Below are 24,360 nucleotides of genomic sequence, written 5' to 3' on the forward strand. Positions count from 1 at the left end.
GGGCTGGGTATTGTTCAAAATCTTTCGATCCGGTGCCAATTTCAATATCTCAGTTTTGATACCGGTTCCTAACGATACTTTTTTCGATACCATGTGTTTTAAAATCCATTTCAACATCAGCACAAATACATTAAACACAAAACTTTTATTTTTCACCTTAATTAAAACAAATTCTGGTAACACTTCACACTCAGGATAACATTATTAATACAACTGGTTGTTTTTTTTGGATAGGGGTGTGCCATTCAGCGGCGGACTGGGACCAAAAAGTTGCCCAGGCTTTCTGGCCCACAGCAGCCCACCAAATCATAACGCAAATGCCCCTGTTTTTATTTCATTTATTAATTTTATATTTAAGTAAAAAGTTTGGGTTTTTTAACCAATAGGGCAACTGATCCTCCGTTGAAAAAAAAAGGAACAACAGCTGTTCATTTAGCGACTCATAGTGAGCGATACATGCTCATCTAGACACAAACATCCTTCTAGAACTCACACTTTGCATTCAGTTAGCAAATTGAGAGTCATGCAAGAAATAGAAGTTTATAAACTCAAACGATAGCTTTGTGCTTTACAGATGAACTTGAAGTCTTTATTCATTCGAGATGTTCAATAATAGATAATCGGCTCGGTAATACAAGTTCATGATCCGATTAGTGAACAGATTATTCTTTTGAGTCAATCTTTTAAAATAATTGCTATTCTGACGTCCCGGGGCTATGTGTTTTCCAGTCCGATGGGTTATCGTGAATAGTGATGTAAAATTCCTAATTTCACTTGCTTCGCGTTGTTCACTCGCTTGAAGGGGTGAAACGGATCATCGCCAAACGTTTGCATTTGCATCTAAATATTTCTGATTCAAGCTTTTTAAACAATTTGTGCGCGTTCGGAGCTTCTACTAATTCAATGCACGCGCTGTGAGCAGCATTTCAGACAATGCGCGTACAGAGAATGAATTCATCTTTCGAGTATCGTAACTTCTGAATGAACACACACACACGATTATATCAAAATAATTGTCTCTGCAAGTATTCTCGTAAACAGTTGGTTATGTTTTAAGTGAACGTATACAGTGGACTGCTGCTTAAAGAAATTCGCTGTACCGGATAAATCTTTCTCTCTCTCTCCCTGTTTTCTAGACGATGTGAAAGGGGGCGTGTTTCAAGATACGCAATAGAGTAGACCAAACTAAACCGGGAGGGAGGGCAAAGCACTCATCCAAACAAATGCTTCATTAACACCAGCTTTGGTTGCAATACTCTTATTGCATATGTTGCACTTTGCTGACTCAACAAACGTTTTGAGAAAAAACAACTACAGTTGTGTTGTGTGACTGCAAGTATTTACAGAAATCCTCCCCGTCCCGTCACGACACGTGGTGGTGGACAGCCAATCACTGCGAATTTGGGTCCTTACATGCACGTATGCTACAAGCTTACACAGACACAGCCGTTTGGCAAAAAAAAAAAAAAAAAAAAACGCCGCTTGGCTTTTGGAACCGAAATTTGGCACCGAAAGATAAATAATTTTTCGATACTCATAGTATCTAAGTTTTTCGTTCGATACCATAAAGGCATCGAAGTTCGGTACCCAGCCCTAGCCACGGCGCTCCACTCTATGGCAGTGCTGCAAGTCTTCCAGGCCAAACTTGTCGCCGCCACTGATGAGTCTGGCCCAGATGTCGCCACGCTCAGGGAGCTGAGAAGTGCAACAGACTTAGCACTACGTGCTACCAAGAGCGCTGCCCAGGCCATTGGGCGCTCGATGGCTAACCTGGTCATCCTGGAGCGCCACTTGTGGCTTAACCTCACGAAGATCAAGGATGCTGACAGAGCCCAGTTCCTGGATGCACCAATCTCCCCCAGCAGCCTCTTTGGTCCGGTGATAGAGGGGTTCGCAAAACGGTTCACAGAGACACAGAAGTCGTCCCAGGTGATGCGACACTTCCTGCCAAAACGCGCTTCATCTGCTGCTGACAGTCGCCCCAGACAGGTGCCGACTCGTCAGCCTCCCAAGCAAGCGCCCGCTGCTACCACCGCGGCACAGCCTGTGAAATCTGAGCCTTGACACCGTTCTCGCTCGGCCACCAGACGGTATCAGTTCCCAAAACGCATGGGACCCCGGCCCAAGATAGTGCTGGACCCTGCGCCGCCGCTGTCATCCTGATCTACAGGAAAGAAAGATGAGGGGGCTAAGTCTCGCCGTGGCCAGACCACCCCCCAAACTGCCCCGTGTGTTCTACCGTCCATCTCCAGATGTCAACGAGGTTGTTCTTGCTGCAAACAATGGGCCCTTTTCAGCGCCCAGACAGCAAAGCGCTGTTATAGTGCAAAAAATAAAAAACACACTCCTTCACAAAAATAGCAGTTTTCCTCACATAACACTCACGAGTGCTATGTCCCCCCACGGGGGACAAACACTCGAGTTAATACAACCTCTGTCCGTCCGGGCCTCACAATGGCAAGCCATTCCCGGGGTATCAGATTGGGTCATGGGAATAATAAAACACGGCTATTCCCTTCAGTTCGCACGACGACCACCACGCTTTCGCGGGATGGTCACCACTTCGGTGCACAACGAGAATGCTCACGTTCTTCGTGCCGAACTGGAAAATCTGCTGGTGAACGGGGCTATAGAAATCATTCCCCCAGCACGCCGCGACTCAGGGTTTTACAGCCGTTACTTCCTAGTTCCAAAGAAGGATGGCGGGCTGCACCCCATCCTCGATTTAAGACATCTGAATCATTATCAATTACCTCGATGACTGGCTAGTTCTAGCTCAGTCAGAGGGGGAGGCATTGGGTTACAGAACTGTGCTCCTCAGCCATCTGGAATGGCTGGGGCTCTGGGTGAATTTTGTCAAGAGCTCACTGTCCCCCAGCCAACGTATATAATGTCTGGGAACAGTGTTAGACTCAGTGACGATGAAGGCAACAATGGTGAAGCACTCTGGGTAAATCAGCACTGGATAGCCGACCTGTCACAGATGCTGACTGCGGCCCCATGGCCCGTTCCCCTGAGATGGGACCTCCTTTCTCAGGTGGACGGGACGATTTGGCATCCACACCCAGAGAGGTGGTCTCTGCACCTTTGGTGGCTCGACGGGAGCCCGCGGGACTCCCTGAGCGTGTGCTAGACACAATTTCACAGGCTAGAGCTCCGTCTACACGATGCCTCTATGCCTCCAAATGGTCTGTGTTCTCATCATGGTGCTCAGACCATGGTGAAAACCCGATCTCTTGTCACGTATCAGTGATACTGTCATTTTTGCAAGAACTCTTGGAGAAGGGACGATCCCCCTCCGCGTTCAAGGTCTACGTAGCAACTATAGCTGCATCACACGCCCTTATAGCAGGCCAGTCGGTGGGCAGAAACGACTTAGTCGTCCGATTTATGAGAGATGCCAGAAGGCTTCATCCGCCTTGCCCTCCCACCGTCCCTTCATGGGACCTGCCCACGGTACTGAGAGCCCTAAGGGGGGCCCCCTTTGAACCGCTACAGTCTGCAGGCCTTAAGGCCCTGTCACTAAAGACCGCTCTGCTGTTGGCACTAGCGTCTGTTACGCATGTGGCCGATTTGCAAGCACTCTCGATAAGCCCTAATTGCCTAGAATTCGGGCCTAAGGACTCGAGGGTCGTCCTGAAACCGAGGCATGGCTATGTGCCAAAGGTGCTCTCCACACCCTTTAGAGCACAAGTGGTCACTCTCTCTGCATTACAAAACACAGAGGATGATCCAGGGCTGAATCTGCTTTGCCCAGTGAGGGCTCTAAAAGTCTACATAGAGCATTCTGTGCCAATAAGGCGATCAGAGCAGCTCTTCATATGCTTTGGAAACCGCACCAGAGGGTTACCGGTCTCAAAGCAAAGGCTTTCAAGGTGGATTGTTGATGCAATCCAGCAAGCTTACTCTTCTCTGGGCCTACAAAGCCCAATTGGAGTAAGAGCCCATTCGACAAGAGCAGTGTCTTTGTCCTGGGCATGGTCTAGTGGTGTGACTATCGCAGAAATTTTTGCGGCGGCTGGTTGGAACTCGCCATCCACATTTGCTAGATTTTAAAATCTAGACGTCCCGGCGCTTCATGCTAGGGTACTTTCTGTGTGAAGGTCACCTTTTTTGTTCCTCATTTGCATGCTCTTGGCCATTCTTTGCCCAGGACTCAAACTCTACTCGTATGCACTCGGTCCCTTTGGTACTGAGGCAAAACGAACACGGGATGATCAGGCTAGGCCAGACGTAACCTCATTGAGTTTATTCTGCTCATAGTTGCTATTGTCATATCTTGGTTTCGCAGATCAAGATGACTGCATTGGTCGTCCCCCCTTGTTAGCATGGCGTGATTGAACTGGGTTCCCATATGCATCTTCGACGCAGTACGAGTGAAGTATTGAAAGAGAACGTACTCGGTTACTAACGTAACCTGGCTGTGCAGTTTCACTGCGTGATTGAATAAGGTTTCAGTTCAGGAGAAAAAAGGAGTTTTTCCCATATGCATCTTCGATGCAGTACTCGTTCCCTTATTTCAGGGAACCGAGGTTACGTTAGTAAGAGAGTACGTTTTAATATGATAAAACCATGGTTTAATTTTGTAAGGGTTGTGATATCCACATGTTTTTTGGTAGAATAAATTATAAAGACTGTGTCATCTATAACAAAAAGGTGGCCAAAAATGATAGATTAAGTGAATATTTGAATTAATTTGTTGGCCAATAGCATAAACAAGGATTTGATTGTCCTGTAAGTTTAGCATCAGCAGTTTCCAGGTATTTGACTCCATTTCCAGGCATTTGTAATAACATGTTATGTACATAAATTGTTTATTTTATATTAGCCTACATTTTGTATTTTAACAGTGTTATTATTAACCAATCATTATTGCCTCATTGGGTTTTTTATACAATGCATTTAAAGTCATTTTAAAGGCTATTGATGGCTTAGGTCTGTTTTTATATCAACAAGAACAACAAAATATTAAAGTATATTAATACTTCTTTGTAAATTATTATTTGAAATAACCATGGTTAATTTGCAGTTATCATGGCTACAAAAACAATGATTTTTGGTGTTATTGGTAAAGCCATGGGTAATTTTCATGAGGGAACCTGAAAAATAAAATAAAATAACAAATAACACTTCACAGGAATGTGCCTAAAAGTGATAAACGAGCCTCATTTTTTTTCTAAATGATTTATTTGAATATATATTTAAAATGTATAAAGTGTGCATTATAGTTGACACCTAGATGAACTTGTGATTCAAATTTGTGTTTGAGCCAATGTGGAAAAGTAGCATCATTTATATATGATTTACATTTTATTTTAATAAATAAAAGTAAAAGTGTGCATTATAGTAAAATTGTGCATTATAGTTGACACCTAGATGAACAATTACAGTTGTTTTTATTACTGTAAGTCATTCTCCTCATGCTATTGAAGTTATAAAAGTGAATATCAATATCGCATGTAACCTTAGACACTGTCCCTAAATTTGTGAAAATCGAACGTCCAACACCAAGCCATTTTTATGTTTTATTTTTTATTAATTATGTTTTTTTTTTTTTTACTTTCTTTCATTTTCTTTTCTCGGCACCGCATTCAGCCACAAACATGAATTGTGAGCGGTGGCAAGCGCGGATGGGGGAAAAGCGCATGTTTTTTTTTTTTTTAATGGCTGCCCACTGCTCCGGGTGTGTGTTCACAGTGTGTGTGTGTTCACTGCTCTGTGTGTGTGCACTTCGGATGGGTTAAATGCAGAGCACGAATTCTGAGTATGGGTCACCATACTTGGCTGAATGTCACGTCACTTTCATAACCCTCATTCCCCGAAGGAGAGGGTGGAGACACTTCATGTCAGTTCTCGACAGTTGCTGACTGCTGAACTAATGGGTCACCAGATCGGCTACTCATCGAAAGCATGAATGAATGAGATGCACCTGATGCCTCTTATACTCACGCTGTGATCAGCAGCAGCTGGATGCAATGGTCATGCGTGGCAGAGTGCCAGATGCCAGGTCCAGTACTTGTGTCTATGCACAAGGTCAGCCCTTGTGTTGGGCTAGGTGCCCATGTGTAGTGAATCCCACCCTTCAGGGGATCCCACATGTGTATTCTTCCATGGTGCAGTTTCCCTCATGGTAAGCCTGTGTCTTTCCCTTGCAGAGATATCTCTGCCCTCTCTGCTGCGTAGTGATATCAGCCCAGGCGGGCCACAGGGACTTTCCATATGTTGCACTGCCCTATGCCCAGTCCATATGTGTAACTTCCACATGACAGCTCCTTTATGCAGGATGTTGCTTCCGCAGCATTCTCCTAATTATGTACATGTTCCCAGTATTATGCAATATCCCACTGTGTGGAATGGTGGTGGTGGATTCCTCTGCCTAAGCCCTGTCCTGTCTTGCTGATTTAATACCAATATTGGAAACAGAGTTGCTGCTTCATATTTTTTGGAACGTGTGATTAATAGAAGATTAAAAATAACATAATTTATTCAAAATATAAATATTTTGTAACAGTATACACTCAAAGGTTTTGGGTCATTCATTTTTTATTTTTAATGCTTTTATTCAGCAAGGATATATTAAATTGATAAAAAAAAGTTATAATAAAGACTTACATTGTTAGATTTTTAAATAAACAGCTCTTTTTAACTTTATTAAAAATATAAGAATAATAATATATATATTATTAAATAGCACAACTGTTTGCAACACTGATAATAAATCAGCATATGAGAATGCTTTCACAGTAATGGCTGATGAAAATTCAGCTTTGCATCACAGAAATAAATTATATTATAAAAGTATATTAAAATAGAAAACCAGTATTCAATGTTGGCAGTTATTAAATGCTGAGATTTTAGGCCCTATAATTAACACCTTTTTTTTCAGAATTTAGCAGTACGAAAATAATCCTCATCCAGGTTTTAATATTGACAATGAATTCTGTAAATTATTAAAATTGTTATGTTTTGCCGGCATGCAAATAAATATAGAGCTAAGTATCATCAGTATTACAGTGAAAGCTAACACTGTGTTTCCTGATGATATCTCCCGAGGGTAACATGCAAAGTGTGAAAGTAATGGCCCTAGTACTGAGCCTTGAGGTACTCCATACTGCACTTGTGATCACTATGATACCTCTTCAGTCAGTGCTATGAATTGATGGCGGTCAGATAAGTACCATTTGAACCATCGTAATGCACTTCCATTAATGCAAGCGAAGTTTTCTAGTCTATTCAAAAGAATGTTGTGGTCAGTAGTGTCGAAAGCAGCGCTTAGATCCAGTAACACTAATAGAGATATACAACCATGATCTGATGATAAGAGTATGTCATTTGTAACTCTAAAGTACTTAGTACTTTGATACAGTCTAAATCTTGACTTGAAATCCTCACAGATACCACTGTTTTCTAATAATGAATATAATTGTGAGGATACTACCTTTTCTAGCATCTTGATCTGTTGATCCCTCCTTTCACATTTAACAGTCGGAGTTGATGTGCAGTTGTGACACAGGGAAGAAGGAGGCGGGAACCAGCAGACAATCAAATAAGACTTTAATAATAAAATAAAGAACAAACTGCGCAGCAGCCTCTCACGGATGACTGCCGTGCACAAACAAAAACCAAAACACAAACTAAAATCCAGGCCTGGCACTCTCTCATCCTTCACTGTGATCGGTCCCCTTTTTGTATCCTTCCAATCTCCTCCATGGGACGCAAGACCGGTGAGAGTCGCAGGTGTTGTTCATTTCCAGTCACTCCACCGGCCTCGCTCCATTCCCACGGCTCTCATCCCCGCCCCACTCGGCACATACCCCCATCGCACCTCGCAGGCCGGGGGGGTACTCATGAGACTGCGCACTACTCCATTGCCCCCCACCCCCACCCCCCTCATGGTAACCTGCGGGAACCTGGGGGTAGGACAGACGAGGTGAGAGAAAAGGAGATGGAAGGATGAGGAGCGATAGAGACGATAGAGGGGAGAGAGGAAAAAAATTATGTTCCAGTTCCCAGACGTACTGCCACTTGGCCCTCCACCAGCTGGGTGAACTCCTCCACGGTGCCTGGCAGTGGCACTGGACGGCCCTCGGTGGAAGGCACGACACTCCTCTGCCGTCCGGTGGACGGTGACGGTTCCTCCGTTCTTTGGCAGCTGTCAGAAGTCCCCCGTTCCCTGCTCCTCCGCATCATGGCGGACGGCAGCAGTCCCCCGTTCGCTGCTCCTCCGCATCATGGCAGATGGCAGCAGGCTCCGGCCTTCAGGCAAACAGCGTAACCACTGTAACAATGTTCTTTCAGGGGAAGAAGGAGGCGGGAACCGGCGGACAATCAAATAAGCTTTGATAATAAAATAGATAGTTTTAAGTGTTCCTGTAGCTCAAGTGGTTTGCCTTATCAAGCGCAAGTTTGGGGGTTCGTTTCCCCGGGAACACATGATAGGAAAAATTGATAGCCTGAATGCACTGTAAGTCGCTTTGGATAAAAGTGTCTGCTAAATGCATAAATTTAATTTAATTTAACCATATTTCTGTTTTATTTCATCCTTTTAACATGTTTTAACTATTACACAGAGAGATCAGATTCCATTCCAATTTTAGTAACCCGCTGGACTGAGCATTACACAGTGGCTGTAGTTCATGACGTTACACCCTTTGCAGTCTCCCACCTAGAACCAGACATCCTTTAAGGCCAATGGCCACTAGGTGACCTCCAGGATGTTGACAAGAGTTTTCAGTCAACTGTAATGTATCTCTGTTGTCCTTTCATGGAGGCTCTGTAGCATTCGATGGATCAAGGCTTTGGGAACCATGAGCTACATTATCTGCTTGCCAAGCTTGCCCTGTTTATCTCTCTACTCAACAACCTTCACATAAAAGACATTTAACCAACACAATAAAACCAGGTAAACTCAGTCACCCAGTGTATATAAAATCCACAGAAAGTGTAATACAAAGTATTGTCATGCTGCTCTTTTATGCAGTTGTACTTCGTGCTTTCTGTCATATATCTAGACAGGCCAACCATACATTTAAAGAAATACTGTCACGATCATTAGCTGTCACGATCAAGTTTCCATTAACTCCAATAGAGGGCAGTTTAGCCCTGTCTAGCATTTCTGAGCGTTTTTCCTGTGTTTGTTCTTCCTGTGTCTGATTTTGGATTGTGTATACCACCTTTGATTCTCTGCTGCCTGCCCCGACTTATGCTTGTGACTGTTATTGATTCTGGATATCCCTGACATACCTGATGCCGTTCCTGATTACTGCTTGTCCAACCAATCTTAAAATAAAGTTCTGCATATGGATCCGAATGTCTCTAACTCTTCGTAACACATACACACACATACACAAATGTTAAAAGGAATAAAATTAACTAAAAAAACATGTAAACCAATTAAAACTCTATAGTACATTGAATTATTATAATAAATAGAGCGATAAAACATGTTTTTTGTGTGACAGTGACACAACCTCACGTCACTTGACAGTTCCCAGAGAAGGGAACCTGTGCACTTTGTGAACATTGATTGTTTTTCTACAGAATGCACTTTTTGACTTCTTGTTGTGCGCTTCGGTGAGCTACTGCTTTAATGTATCAGGTTCTGATTAAACAATTCAGCAGATTGAAATTCTGGATCCCTTAGAGATGCACATGATACAGACTGACCGTAGCAGGATATTTTACACAGGGAGAGGCAACTCTAGTTCTGGGGGGGGGGGGGGGGGCACAGTCCTGCAAAATTTAGTTTGAGAACCCCAAAAACACATTTCCTTTTACCTGTTAGCCAGCACCCCCATTATGGGACTCACAGATGAAAGTGCCCTACCTAACTTTAAATTGTAACAGTTGCTTACTTCAGTGTGTAACACACAATTTTTGGGCTTTACTTTTTATCTACCAGATTTGATAATGCTCGGAAATATTAAAAGTTACAGACAATGAAATGCCTTGAATTTATCTTTTTAATTTGATAAAAGTCCTAGAGCAATCTAGAAAAGTAATGGATTTAAAGTCACATGTCTCATGATTTTCTATTTCAAATTTGAAGAAGAAAATGAAAAATTTGATTCCTGCTACCTTTTTTTGAGACTATGTCTAGTCCCCCCACCCCCCAAATATAAAAAATATTTGTCAACTGTATTGAAGGGTTCTAAAAACTATTTTAGTCATTAAACATAGCACTGTTTTTTAATTATAAAACACTAGATAGAAACTTCATAGACAACATCATATAAGTGGATTAATTGAGCACTAAAAAAAATACAATAAGAATAATTTGAGTAAGAAAAATAAAAAAAAGATTTTACTTTGTATGCCAATTACATCTGAGATTGCTAGAAATAAAGAATTTACAATGAATTACAATGAAAATACGTGCTGATGGCCAGTTATAGAGATGGTAATAATACAAATGCACCATAAAGTCAATAAATCACTCTCTAATAATTTACATTGTTTACACTGATAGCCGTGATTACACCGTAATAGCGAGCTGATTTGCACTCAAACAGATGGTAATCATGCAAATACAGGCACATTCAACATAAAACACACTCACACATATATGAAAACTGTTGAAAAATAAAACAAATAAAGAAAAAGGCGATCGCTAAGTTCAGCCTCCATCAGATGACAGGTGCGTCAGAGCTTGTGTCACGAGCCGCCTTGAGTGAGCACCAGAATTCAAATAAACTATCTTCCACTTTTCTTTCACTTTTTTTTCGGAGGATCATCACATTCTGTTTGTGACACTATATGCTGCAAAACCATGCAATTTTTTACTACCAATATGCAGTTTCTGACCGTGAGTTATTCCATAACTGAAATGTAAACAAAGTTGTTTCATTATGTGTTTTGCTGAAAAATTTAACTTATGCATAAAGTACAGTAATGCATATTTGGTTTTTGGGTACCTTGCAATATTTGTTTTGCATTTAGATTGTTTCTTGTCTGAGACTTTTATGTATTTCTGTATGGGAGGAATGAGTGATGTGTTCTATTGTTGGGGTGGGAAATAACTGTGACAAAATGGAAATGTGTTTCCCTGTTACAATAAACAATAAAACAATAAACACATTGTTCAAAAAGAAACGTAAACAAAGGCATTATCATCCATATTACAACATTATTGCTTCGTTGGACTAAACGTGCTCCATGAAATGTCGTTCAGTGAACCCTTACCTTTCTAACTTAACCAGAATTTACAGCTGTGGATGTGTTTATGACTCGTTATTACAATGAATCTGGTATGAACTGTGTTTTTATTCTTAATTTTTTTATGTGTACTGCTTAAACAAATCTAGCAAATACATTATTTATAAGCTTTCCATTCAAAAACAGTGATCTGTCGTCGATGATTGAGGCTTAGATCTCTATAATGATATATGGTTTGTAAAGATTCAATTTGTCCCGTTTCATTTAATCTATTCGTAAACATTGACACGTGCGAACACAGGGAGTTAAGGACGCCCACGTCAGGGTGCAGGCTAACAGGTTAAATGATACACTTCCCTAATGGCTATTTAGGAGTACACCATTCTACCTTGTTTCAAGGCCATAGATCTTGAGGTCCATGATCACTTCTAGTGGAGAAATAACATAAATATAAAGTATGCCATTGATATAACATTTTAAATTACTGTGGATATCTTTATAAATTCACAGTTCAATTTTTTTTTAAATAATTTTTTTTTATTTTTATTTTTCCTGCTATGTGATAAAGCAGATTTGAGAATATTTTCTTGTTACGGCTCTCATTTCTTTGAAAACCTATTGTTTTTGGTTTATTTGTAGGCCGAGACAAATGACTACAACTGTGATGTTGTAGCCCCTACAGGTCAGTCCACATTTCATCATCTGATTGACAGTTCCAGATGTGATTATTATGGAGAAGCAAATCAAAATAATGTCCTATGAAATGACCCACCAGTGTTACAATGCTTTCCCTGCCGTGTCTCTGTGTTGTTGAAATTCAATTTATTTGCTAGATATTAATAAACAAGATAGATCGCTTGATCCAGGTTTCACAGTATAACAATCAACAATGCTTGATGTAAGGACAAAAAAAATAGACACTAGCAATAATAAAAATAGTATTTCAATAATGAGCAAAACAGAGTTAATAGTGTGTAAATTACATTTAATTTTCTGAAGAAAATGCACAACAACAGATTAAGTTTCTGAGAGAAATGCCTGCCTCACTTGACATTGATCTTACCCTGCAATAACACATAGGCAGAGAGAATAGCATCAAAAAATCTTATTAATGGGGACATAACACACACCCTTTTGGCCAGTCTCATGGTAATCTTGAGTACCTATATATTAGTACCGCATCCTTTATATCTCAGAAGAGTCTTTAGTTTTATCAGATTCATAAACGTAAGATACAGCTTTACATTTCTCTTTGAAAACATCCGAGCTCCTGGAGGCGCACTGTAGGTAGAGCTAAAGAGTTGCAAGCACTTACACACCGATTGCCAACAAAACACAGAAATTTGATACTGTTTTTCTTACCACCTGAAGTTCCGACTCATGACTCATCATAGAAATTATACTGAAATTGACAACAGTGACATAATAAGAAATGACAATATCAGCCATAGCACATGTATGTCAACAGGACAATACGTCATTGGTAAGGAATACAGTGTATAGGATAGAGAGACAGTAGTAACCAGAACAATTTGTATTGTTGTGTGTGCTGCAGGAATGCAAAGTCCAGTTTACAGTTATTGCAATTGTTGAAGAATGGTGTATAATGGATACAAGTTAAGTAAATGGTAAGGGGAGAGTAGAACAGAGATTATTCAGCAGTCTGACTGCCTGGGGATAGAGGCTATTGGCCATTCTAGTGGTCCTGGCTTGAAGGGACCTGTACTTCCTACCAGAGGGCAATAGATGGAAAAACTGTGTGCTGGGTGAAACTGGTCTTGTATAATATTGCATGTCCTATGCAGGCAGCGTGAGGTGTACACAGTAGAAACCTCTTGGAGAACAGTCCCGGTGATTTTACTAACAGTTTTCACCAACCCCTGAATCATCTGCTGTTTAGCTACAGTGCACCTGGAAAACCAGACTAGCAGTCCATAAATCAGCACACTATGGATTGCACACTTGTAGAAGTTTATCATGAACCTGTGGTGCAGTTTTGTTTTCAGATTCCTCAGAAAAAAGAGACATTTCTGGGTATTCCCTAGATAACGAGTTAGACATTCACTCATCATCGTCCTTTAGCAACTGACCCAGCACACCGTCTGGACCGGATGCCTTCCTGGGGTTGATGTTGCTCAGCCAGATTCTCACTTTATGAAGGCTCAGGACTGGTGCAGTGTTGTTGTTGGACGGCAGGTGTCTGTCCTTGTTCTCCCTATCAAAACGGGCATAAAACGTGTTATTCCTCTGCTAGAGTGGAAGTGCTACTCACAAAAGGCAGATGTTGTACCCTTGTAGTCTGATATTGCCCTAAATCCTTCCCACACCTGTTGGGAGTTTGTAGAGGTGTTAAAATGGACCTCAATCCGCCTTTTGTAATCTAGTTTTGCAGACCTGATGCCCCTTCTAAGAGCACTCCTGGCTGTGCTGTAAGCCCCCCTGTCCCCAGACCTATAGGCTGCATCCCTGGCTTTAATCAGCAGCCAAACTTCATGTGTTATCTATGGTTTTTGGTTAGGAAAGACATGGATCAGCTTCCAGGAAGTAACCCTGTCTACAGAGAAATTGATAAAATCGATCACTGTAGTGGTGTACTCATCAAGGGTCTGGCATGTTAATAATTCCTGGTCTCTGAAAACATCAAAGTCTGTGTAGTGGAAGCAATCCTGTAGCTCCGGGATAGCATTTTAGGCCATATTCTAACTGGCTTCACCACGGGCCCAGCAGTCTTAATAGTGGGTGTATACCAAGGATGGAGCATGAGTGAAATATGATCGCTCAAACCCAAATGAGGATATGCCTGGACTTTGTTAGCCTTAGTCAAATGTATTAGTATACATGTATATATATGTATTAGTATACACCTGATCCAGTGTTTTATCTCTTCTAGTTGCACAGTACACATTACGATGGAATCAGTGAAATACAGTCTTTAAGTCAGCATGATTAAAACCCCCCGCTGCTATAAAGACACTGTCAGGGTGTGCAGCCAGGCTTTTATTAATGCTATAGTGTAGCTGTGCTAAAGCCAGTTTAGCATTAGCGTCTTGGGGGATATACACAGCACAAATATACACAACAGAAAATTATCTTGGGAGATAAAACAGTCTACATTCAAGCAGCATAAAAATCCATGTCAGTGCAACAGAATCTTTCAACTACAGTGATATTTGTACACCAAGAGTTTGTTGGTGTAAATACACAAGCCTCCGCAGATGTTCTTACCTGAGTCAGCTGTTTTGTCAGCCAGGTAGACTGTAAGGCCAGATACCTCAATGGCGCTGCTGCCATAACGCCATACATGTTTAGCATTAGACCCCCACCACCACATTAAATGGACTAATTACAAAGCAGACCATTTTGGACTGTTCAGTCTGTTTTTGGCTTTTGCGCCATGTACTGTCCAGTCTATGTGCTGCTTAAATTCCTACTCAAGTGTTTTGATGTGGGTATTGCAGCTTTATCTGTTATGTGGAAATAGGAAATAGGAAATACTTCTTGTGGCCAAGAAGTTAGCAAGATTTGAAAATAAGTGAGATCCAGGTAGAGGTGTAAAGAATTGTACACTAATTAAAAGTATATATGCAATCTTTTTTTAAACACTACAAACTTAAGCTTTATTTGGATGGTAATTGTTTATCATCAGTGTTGGGAACGTTACTTTAAAAAAGTAATTAGTTATAGTTACTCACTACTTGTTACAAAAAGTAACTGAGTTAGTAACTGAATTACTCTATAATAAAAGTAACTCGTTACCAGGGAAAGTAACTATTTGCGTTACTTTAAAAAGTTGCTATAGCCTATGTCAAAGAATTTTTTTTTTTGGAGCAGTTTCCACAAGTCAGTTGAAATGAGTAGAACAGACAGGTGTTCGTACATACCTTTGATATATATTGCACATCAACAGACAGCAAGAGTTTTATCCTGCACTTCAAGTATTATCTTTGTAAGAAAAGTGGTTTTGGCCACTAGCTTTGTAGATGTGTGTGTCACACATTACATGTACACTAACATGCACGTTCTTGCCTTTGACCACAATGAAATTGAAGTAATGCGTATATCTCCACCTTGAAAATGCCAACTTTCCATCGGTTTGTTCCTGACTCGCCATCTCTGCTGCTGCTGCGAATCTCGCGTGTGTGCATGTGTGTGTGTTTGACGCTGCTGGCGTAAAAACACTGGCTCTGATTGGCTACCATGAAACACATGACTCTGCCTTAGCCAATCATAATCGCTTATCTTGTTATTAACCCACCTGCTAACGGAGCCAGGGGTCCGTTTGGATTGCATAGTTTATTAAATCAATGCATAGTAACGCATCACTTTTAACGTCCAGTAATGTTAACAGCGTTATAACGACGGGAAAAGTAATTAGTTAGATTACCCCGTTACTGAAAAAATAACGTTGTTACCTAACGCCGTTCTTTTAAACACACTTTGATTTCATTGCTATGCTGATATCTGAGTTTACAAAAATAAATCAGTTAAAAATTAATTGTTTAAATACTTTTGACAACAGTAACCATTGCACTTCTCTGCAATTCAGGGGTCCCCAGTCTTGCTCCTGGAGAGCTACCGTCCTGCAGTTTTCAGCTCCAATCCCAATCAAACACACCTGAACCAGCTAATCAAGGTATTTAGGGCTACATGGTAACAGACAGGTGTGTTGGATCAGTGTTGGAACTTGTGTCTGCAGGACGAAGCTCTCCAAGAGCAGGGTCGGAGATCCCTGCTGTAACTTGCATGCAGGGGCACTGCACAGGATCCCGGGCCTCCCAGTGCTGTTGCTGAATTTTCTTAAAAGGAAGGAATTTTTTTTTTTTTTTTTGAGTGATGTAATTCATATTTAACTCTACACACCAACAGTATCTTTAAAGTTTTAATATTCTTTTCATCTTTTTCTAACAGTAAAATTCAAACCAGAATTAAAACCATAAAGACAAAGAGGAAAAATATCTTTAGAATCACTTTGATAACATTTTATTTTTCAGCTGATTGACAGCCACTTATTTAACCAAATTAACCTAAGTCTAGGCATTTAAAGTGGCAGATATAAACACCTTGTGTTTATGAAAAAGTATTTCTGTATAATTGTCTCCCAGACCTGTCTTACACAAATATGTTCTCAAACAGCAGCATCCACTTTAGATACCAATGAATGCATTTCATCATTCATCAGCAAGTCAGCAAGTAATAATACATACTTCTTAGTGATATGAAGTGCCAGTTTATCAAGAAATGACAATGTTGTTCTCTTCGACTCAATGGATGAAAACATAAATGGATTTATTTGCAAATGTTTTGTGCAATTTTTCAATTTTGCGCAAACGTTACATTCACAACTTTGGATGGAAACATAGCTAATAGCTGCTGTTCATTCTGCGACATTGTGCTGCTCTCCTTTCAGTCTCCTTTGAATACGTCTCCATATTAAAACTGGTGATTAATGTGCATATATCACAAAATCAAACTGGTCTAATAAATAAAGTTTTTGCAGTTTTTGCGAACAGTGGCCCTCCAGGAAATGGTTTGGACACCCCTGTATTACAGTATAAGCTTTACTCCCTGCATGATCACAGACCTAAAAAAAACAAAATGGCTTCATGGTTTTTACAGTGGATGCATCAAGCTATAGTTTTCGTAAGAGAGAGGAATCAGTTTAAGATTGTTTTTACATCTCACCGTTTGGGGAAAATTGTGCCCCATATGGCCTAAAGTCTTCTGATCACAAGAAAGGAAGAGACTGTGAGCTTTCACTGAAATGCTCTTGATGAAATTACTTTCTAATAACTTATCGTAGGTCCTAACATCCCACTGCTCTTACCTTCCCATCAGACAACAGGCTCTGCTGGCTGCTGTCAGTGAAAAAGATGGCTGCATCAATTTACTAGAACATTCTCCAGTAAGAAACATGGTGACCCCTGAGGACGTGATGACCTTGAGTAGAGAAAAGGTGAGGTTTATGAATCACCAAAAATAACAGGCCAGTTAATAATTTTCTCTTTGTGGTTTTATGCTTTTAATGTATATTGAATCAGTGTTAATGCAGATGAAAGCATAAAACTAATAACATGGAATGTACCTTGTATTTCCATGATTCCACAGTCTGTTTCTCAATTTGTCTTTCCTTGTCCATGTTTGATGTTTAGTTCTTAACGAGTACAGTTTTGGTCAAATGACTTTGCAGTTTGTGCAGGAATCATGTAACTGTTCACTGTTTCAGCAGCTACCCTGAAACACAACATACCTGAATCACACTGAAGATAACAGACAGCCTTAATATATGGTTATCACCTCCCACTTCTTACAAGACTCCTTCTCTGTAAATTTCCGCTTAACCCTGTAAACCAAACCTAGCTGTTTCTGGTCATTTGTTTCACTGTGTGTTTGTGTGCCTTCACACCCGTGAGGTCAAAAGTCTTTATTTATGGCTAACCCCTCTGTCCTTCCTGAGTAAATTACCTGCATTAAAGACCTCAAAGGCTCATTGTTTTACTGTGTGATGTCTTTGTTGCATTTCAGGTGACATACATATTGAGAGAGAAAACAAGTTTAATCAAAAGGAAAAATATAAATATTTAAAAACCCACACAATATCTAAGAAAGTAAATAAGAAAGAGTAAAATAAAATAAAAATTCTACAACAATGTAGTGTTGACTGCAAACTTCAGGAGCTTGAGAGAGGGGTCTTTAGAAGTGCAGTCGTTGGTCTACAGGGAAAACACCAGTGGGAAGAGAAAGGGTCCAGTAAGGGCCCAGTGATGTCCTTCAAATAAGCCAGATCCAGTTTTTCAAACAACTTCATGACGACAGATGTTAGAGCCACAGGTCTGTAGTTGTTAAGTCCTGTTATCTTGGTTTCTTCGGAATGGGGATGATGGTGGAGCATTTGAAGCAGGAAGGCACTTCACACAACTCCAGAGATTTGTTGAAGTTCTGCGACAATATGGGGGCCAGCTGGTCAGCACAGGTTGGTGTAACGCCATCTGGGCATGGTGCTTTTCTCCTTTTGTTCTTCCTGAAGACCTGACGCACATCGCCTTCACTGATTTGAAGTGCAGGAGGGGTGGAGAAGGGGATTGCAGGAGGTGTTAACGGTTGTGTAGGGAGATGGAGTGTGGGGGAATTCAAATCTACAGTAAAACTCATTCAGGTCGTTAGCAAGTCGTTGATTTGCCCCAGTGCAGGGGGATGGTGTCTTGTAGTTTTTGATGGCTCTTAGCAAGTAAGAGTGGATTTATTAGCCCTCAATAAAAAAGTAGGAAATATTGAGAATGATTGTAAACAGTCAAGAGACAGTTACAGTAAACCGGGAGACCAGTTTCAGGAAGGCCGTGGATGCTTACTTGGCAGGGTTGGAGGACTATTTCCTAAAATCACTGGAAAAATGCGAAAACATTGACTGATGTAACAGACTGAGGATAGATGCTAAATTGGAAAGTCAAATGAAAAAGCTAAGACTCATCAGTATGCCCACTCTTTCCAGATTACAGACCTACTCACCAGCTTCCTCCCACATTTCTCAGGGCTATGGTCCACTGACCTCATTGCCAGTTAATGCTAAACCGAAAAGTCCAACTCGTCTCACACAAAATACGACCTATGATGCAAATGCTCATGTGCACACTCGTTCATCTAATGTGCTTACCTCCTCAGTTGTGGCTGGCTCATCCTCATTGTGTGCTCGGCTTCCCATCTGTCTGGAGTTCCCATCCTTCGGTGACTCCTCAGAGACTGCCGAAGTACTCATTGAACTTCATTGAGCAGTGCGAGAACTTCCTGGAGATCAGGCCTCTCCCCAGTGTTGAGCTCATCGGTACTTTGAGTACTGTCTTGAAAGGACCTGCTCTGAGCTGGTGGAAAGCAGAGAAGGCCAAGGTAATAGTTTGGCATTTGTTCAAAAAGGCATTTATGGCGGCTTTTCTTTCAAAAGATTACCTCTCGGAGGTGGAGGAGTAGCTGAGGACATTGATCCAGCAGCCACAACAATGCTTGAGGGACTTGGCCTATGATTATCAGGTTCTCTGTCTAAAATGGAAGCCAGAGATCTCTGAGGAAGAGCTGGTCAACCGCATCCTCAACAACATCAACCTGAGGGTTGCAGGATGCCTAGGGGGACAGTCAACACTGTGGAACAGCTTGTAAAGGTTGGTTCAATGTTGGAAAGGGATTGCATGGGAGCAAAAGACTACTGGCAAAAAGTTTGTACCGAAGGTGTCAAAGAGAAAACCAAGAAGATTGCAGAGCGTAGTAACAGCAAAACTTGGCTGGACTGACCCTGGCACAACACCACCCAGTCAAGTCACTCCTCTTCGTTCCGGTAAGGGTGAATGGTCAGAAGGTGAAGGCGGTCTTAGACACAGGAAGCATGTACACCTTGGTGCAGGAGAGCCTGTGGAAACAGCTGAAGACTGAGGGCCCACCAGTCATTACCTCTGCCCCACAGAGATTCATAATGGCAGATGGAACGATTCACCAATCCAGAGACCTACAAAAGTTCTTGTATCACTGGCATGATCAAGAATGCTTAGTCGATACATATATCCTTAAAGACAATCACCTCGCCTTTCTCCTAATTGCAGGGTTGGACTTCTTGAATGCCACTGGAGCGTTGCTGGAAGTGTGACAAAGTAGATATGGACTACACATATTACCCTTTTCTCCCATCATACTGTCCAGCCAGCCTGTATACCACATCAGGTCAAGATCATTCCCTCACAGCGGCTAAGTTGAATTTATACTACGCCTTACCAACCACTGGCAGGGTTATGTGCACTTGTTTAAATTTTTTTTTAAGTAAAACTGTCAATTTGAGGACTTTTTGTGTCATGAGTTTTCTTTTGGGGGGCCACAAAAGGATTCACCCGACACAAGGGAGCCTGCTGGAAATGTTTGAGAACCACTGGCGTAATGAACTTCAGGAATACTGGTAAACAAGAGGAAATCTGGAAGGCTGGTTCACAGATGATTGTCTGCAGATCTGGTGGCCTATGGGCAGATGTTTGGAAGGTCAGATGACATACTGACATCTGAGGTGCTGGCTGAGTGTCGAGTTTTTGGCAGGCTGGTTGTCAGAGAGCTTCTTGAAGGACCGGCAGAGCTGGTCTTTGTATTTGGAGGAACAGCAGAGCTGGTTGTGTCTGGTGGGCTGTTAGAACTTAAAGTATCAGGATGGTTAGCTGAGAGATGGGCATCTGGAGTGTAGGCTACAGCAAACCTAGTGAGAAAAGGCAACACACAAAAGATTCAAGAGTGGTCCCCATGGCCAGGATAATGGCGATAGGGATGGTCTTCATGGGGGGACTATGGACTGCATTTGTGGCAGAGGCAAGGTAACTTATCTTAGCCTCCTTGGCCGTAACAGGTATAACAGAGGTCACAGGATATTCAGAGAGTGCAACAAAGGAAACTGTCTCTTTGCGAGGCACTACAGAAGCATGTGAAGCGCAAACACACAAGATATTATCAAAGGCAGTGCATACATCAGAGCTAATAACTCTGGGTTCACTTGACTCAGATGTGTAGAGACCACTGAACTAGTTAGTGCTGTAGCTTGAGGGTACTGAAACCACATGGCTTGGCAGGACTTTAGGAACGTCTGCCATTGGGTGAAGCAGTGGTGCTGGTGATGATCTGGAAGCCTCGCTTCCCTCAGACCCCTGTGTCTGAGCAGTCTTATAAAGGATCCTTACTGCTTACCTCATTTGGGGATCTAGAAACTCAAGGAAGAAAGTGAGTGCTCTAACACATCTATAATTTGGGATTGGATGTCAGATGGGCTGTCAGAAACAGTATTGTCAAAAGCTCACTGAGACACCAACTGGTATCAGTTAAAAGTTAATGTCATTCTCCCTTCTCACTTCTGGAAATCAGCTTGCCACACTTTTTAGTGCTTACGCAGCTACCATTTCATCAGTAGGAGAGGTGAAGGATATATTTATAGAGACACTGGTTGAGACCCTACGGAAGGTTCATGAAAATTAGAAAATCTTTCTGCCGGAGGATTGTAACACAACAGTAGTTGCAAGACATCAGGAAAAAGAGACATATGTGACCAATCACAGAAACCAGGGACACAAGTCGGTTCTGGGGCATTTTGAGTTATTCACAGATTCTGAAAATGTAGTCTCCAAGCTTTCCAATGATGTGTAACACATGGAAATCTGATAATATTTGGAGAAGTTGTGGCCATTTGAAGGTAGGCAATCAAAAAAGCTCAAAAAGCAGAACATAGCCTTTAAAGATTGTGCAGTTCTCACTGCTGCGAGTGACAATGGGGCTCATTTACATCTCATTTAGATAAGCCATACCCCCTGCATAGCAACGATAGACACAACAGGAAAAATTGGACAGCATACTATTAATAATAAAGGAGACTGTGCATTGTAAATGTCAGTAATTTGTCTTTTTTGACTTTTATAAAAAGGATTTAGAGGCTGAAATATGTGAGTTTTATCTTTTTATAAAAAATCTTTAATCTTTAAAATGTGGCCATCATTTTTAATGTTATTATTTTAATGTTTATGTAAACAAAAAGTACATATTGATGCTAATTTTATTTGTTATTTGCTGATTTTCTACATAAAACTTGGTAAATTGATTTCATTGTGTAGCATTAGAACTTTTTTACAGGATTCTGTGATAATCGATGAGCTAGCTTATAACAGTAGGTAGATATGGGAAGGTCTAAACATGGACTAAACATGAGATAACGTCTACTTGTTCTTAGAATGAACACAAAACGACAAACTTTGATGTTTATGGAAACTCACCCCATAAGAAACAAAAGTATTCTCGCAGATCTCGATGCCTCCAATAAGATAAGTCGTTCGGGCACACTTTCTCTTTGTCGGGGTCTTCTTTGTGGATGTAACCATCTCCGAAGTTTGCACTGTGCAAACAGTTTGCCTCTAAATGTTACAGATTTTCCCCATTTCTCTGTCTTTATCCCCATCAAATGTTACTATCGATATAGCCTCTGATATCTTATGGTCCAACTCGTCTGACGCCAGTCCAATACATTCTTCCTCGTCTTCAGAATCAGTGAGCACTTGTTTATAAGCATCCGGCTTGTCTTCAAGTACTTCAAAATATTTTCAGTGTAACGGTCACGGTTCAGCTCGTCTGCGTTCATCTTTGCGGCGTACATCTTCATTGAATTTTGATATCAGCTACAGCCGGCCAGAGAGCTGCATACTAAGTAGCCACTCTTCCCTCGGAGGGCGGGGGAAATAACAAAAGAAACAAAAGCCGGCTTATCCAGTATGAAAATACAGACAGACAATGAAACGCCCCTACTGCGTGCTAGAATCTCCGACAAACAACCTGATTTCAACCTCAAAATGTATGCTTTTAAATAGACCAATACTGCTATCTCAAACACGGAGAGGCTTCTTTGTGATCTCAACTAACAGATTCTGCAAAAAAACGATTTTCATTTTGCTCGAAAGTTGTGCTGCCGACTTGTGTCACTGGTTTCCGTGATGGGGCACATATAACAACTATTGACACACTGTTAATTCATTTAGCGAAAATGTCACATACATGTACATGTCTGCCCTCCTCAACTATACGCATGCCTATCTTAAAAACCCATAATTTGTAGAAAGAAATCCAATACCCCCTACAACAGCTGCAGAATCAATTGCATACAAGACATACAAGAGCCGTACTGAGTTTGTGAAGGAAAGATAAATTATCCAGTTAATCAGCCTTGTGTGGCAGCCAAAAAGGGTCCCCCAATCATGTAGAGAAGCAAATATTATTATAATTTACAGACCCAAGGGTGACCGGTTCTATCTTTCTCCTTTCTGCAGCCAGCAATGTTATCTTCAGAAATACAGGTGCTTCTCAATGAATTAGCCTTTGACACTGTGGACCACAGCATTTTGTTAAAAATATTAAATTATTAGGCAGGCATTTGTGATGCTCCTTTAGATTGGTTTGAGTCTTATCTATCAAATAGGAGCATATCTGTAGAAATTGGACAATTTTCTTCAGCCCCTATGCCAATCAACTCTGGGGTGCAACAGGGTTCAATTCTGGGTCCAGTTTTTTTTTCTTTATATCCTTACGTTGTGCTCAATTTTTTAGCGCCATAACATCTCCTATCACATCTATGCAGATGATACCCAGCTCTACTTACCATTAGATTCTAAAGAATGGATGGATGAGGATTTCCTTCAGTTGAACGAAAATAAGACTGACATTATCCTATTTAGCTCTGAACCACACACTGACACATACAGTGGTCTCTTGGGGCATTTTCAGTCCAAAAATTGCTCCTTTGTGAAAAATCTGGGGGTCATTTTTGAAGCCAACCTGAAGTTTGACAAACAAATAAATTCAGTGGTCAGGGCCAGCTTTTTCCAGCGAAACTGACTGCGAATGTTAAAGCCCCTCCTCACCTTTCAGGATTTGGAGAGTGTAATTCACACTTTTATTTCCTCAAGGCTTGATTATTGCAATGCCTTGTATGCTGGAATTAGTCAGTCATCACTCTCACGATTACAGTTAGTCCAAAATGCTGCAGCTCATTTTGAGTGGGACAAAAAAGAGAGAACTTATTTCACCTACACAGGCCTTTCTCCATTGGTTTCCCGTGAAACAAATAATTTACTTCAAGGTTTTAACCTGTTAGCCAGCACCCCCCCATTATGGGATTCACAGCTAAAAGTGCTCTACCTAAATTATAATTGTAACAGTTTGTATTTGGAAAGAAGACAGTTTGGGCTTTACTCTTTATCAACCAGATTTGATAATGCTCAAAATTATTAAAAGTTTTAGACACTGAAGTCCCTTGAATTTTTTTTTTTTTTTACCACACTTAAATATTTTTTATTTGATATAAAAATACATGACATGAGTTTCTATTTCAAATCTGATTAAGATATCATGATAAATGATACTTTTCTGAGACCATGTCTAGACCCCCACCCCCCAAATATAAGAAAATACATTTCCCAATAGTACTGAAGGCTTCTACAAACTATTTAGTCAGTAAACATACCACTGCATTTTTTTTTATTATAAAACACTAGACAGAAATTTAGACATCATATAAGTGATTTTTTTGAGCACTAGAAAAATACAATAAGAATAATTTGAGTAAGAAAAATAAGAATAAGAAAATAAAAAAGATTTAACTTTGTTTGCCGATTACAGAAAATCCTGAGATTGCTAGAAATGCAGCATTTACAATGAATT

The 24,360-nt window shown here is 40.9% G+C and overlaps 1 protein-coding gene across 1 annotated transcript in view; it reads left to right on the plus strand.

Annotated features, from left to right (window-relative positions):
- LOC113106846 (ERC protein 2-like) overlaps positions 1-24,360 on the plus strand; it is a 50,492-nt gene that overhangs the window by 10,338 nt on the left and 15,794 nt on the right. Inside the window, exon 5 of the mRNA XM_026268858.1 lies at positions 16,990-17,107. Coding sequence (XP_026124643.1) covers positions 16,990-17,107 — 118 coding nt within the window. The remainder of the gene's footprint in view (positions 1-16,989; positions 17,108-24,360) is intronic.

The sequence above is a fragment of the Carassius auratus genome, chromosome 8 (genome assembly GCF_003368295.1).
Source record: "Carassius auratus strain Wakin chromosome 8, ASM336829v1, whole genome shotgun sequence".
In the NCBI taxonomy this organism is placed as follows: domain Eukaryota; kingdom Metazoa; phylum Chordata; class Actinopteri; order Cypriniformes; family Cyprinidae; genus Carassius; species Carassius auratus.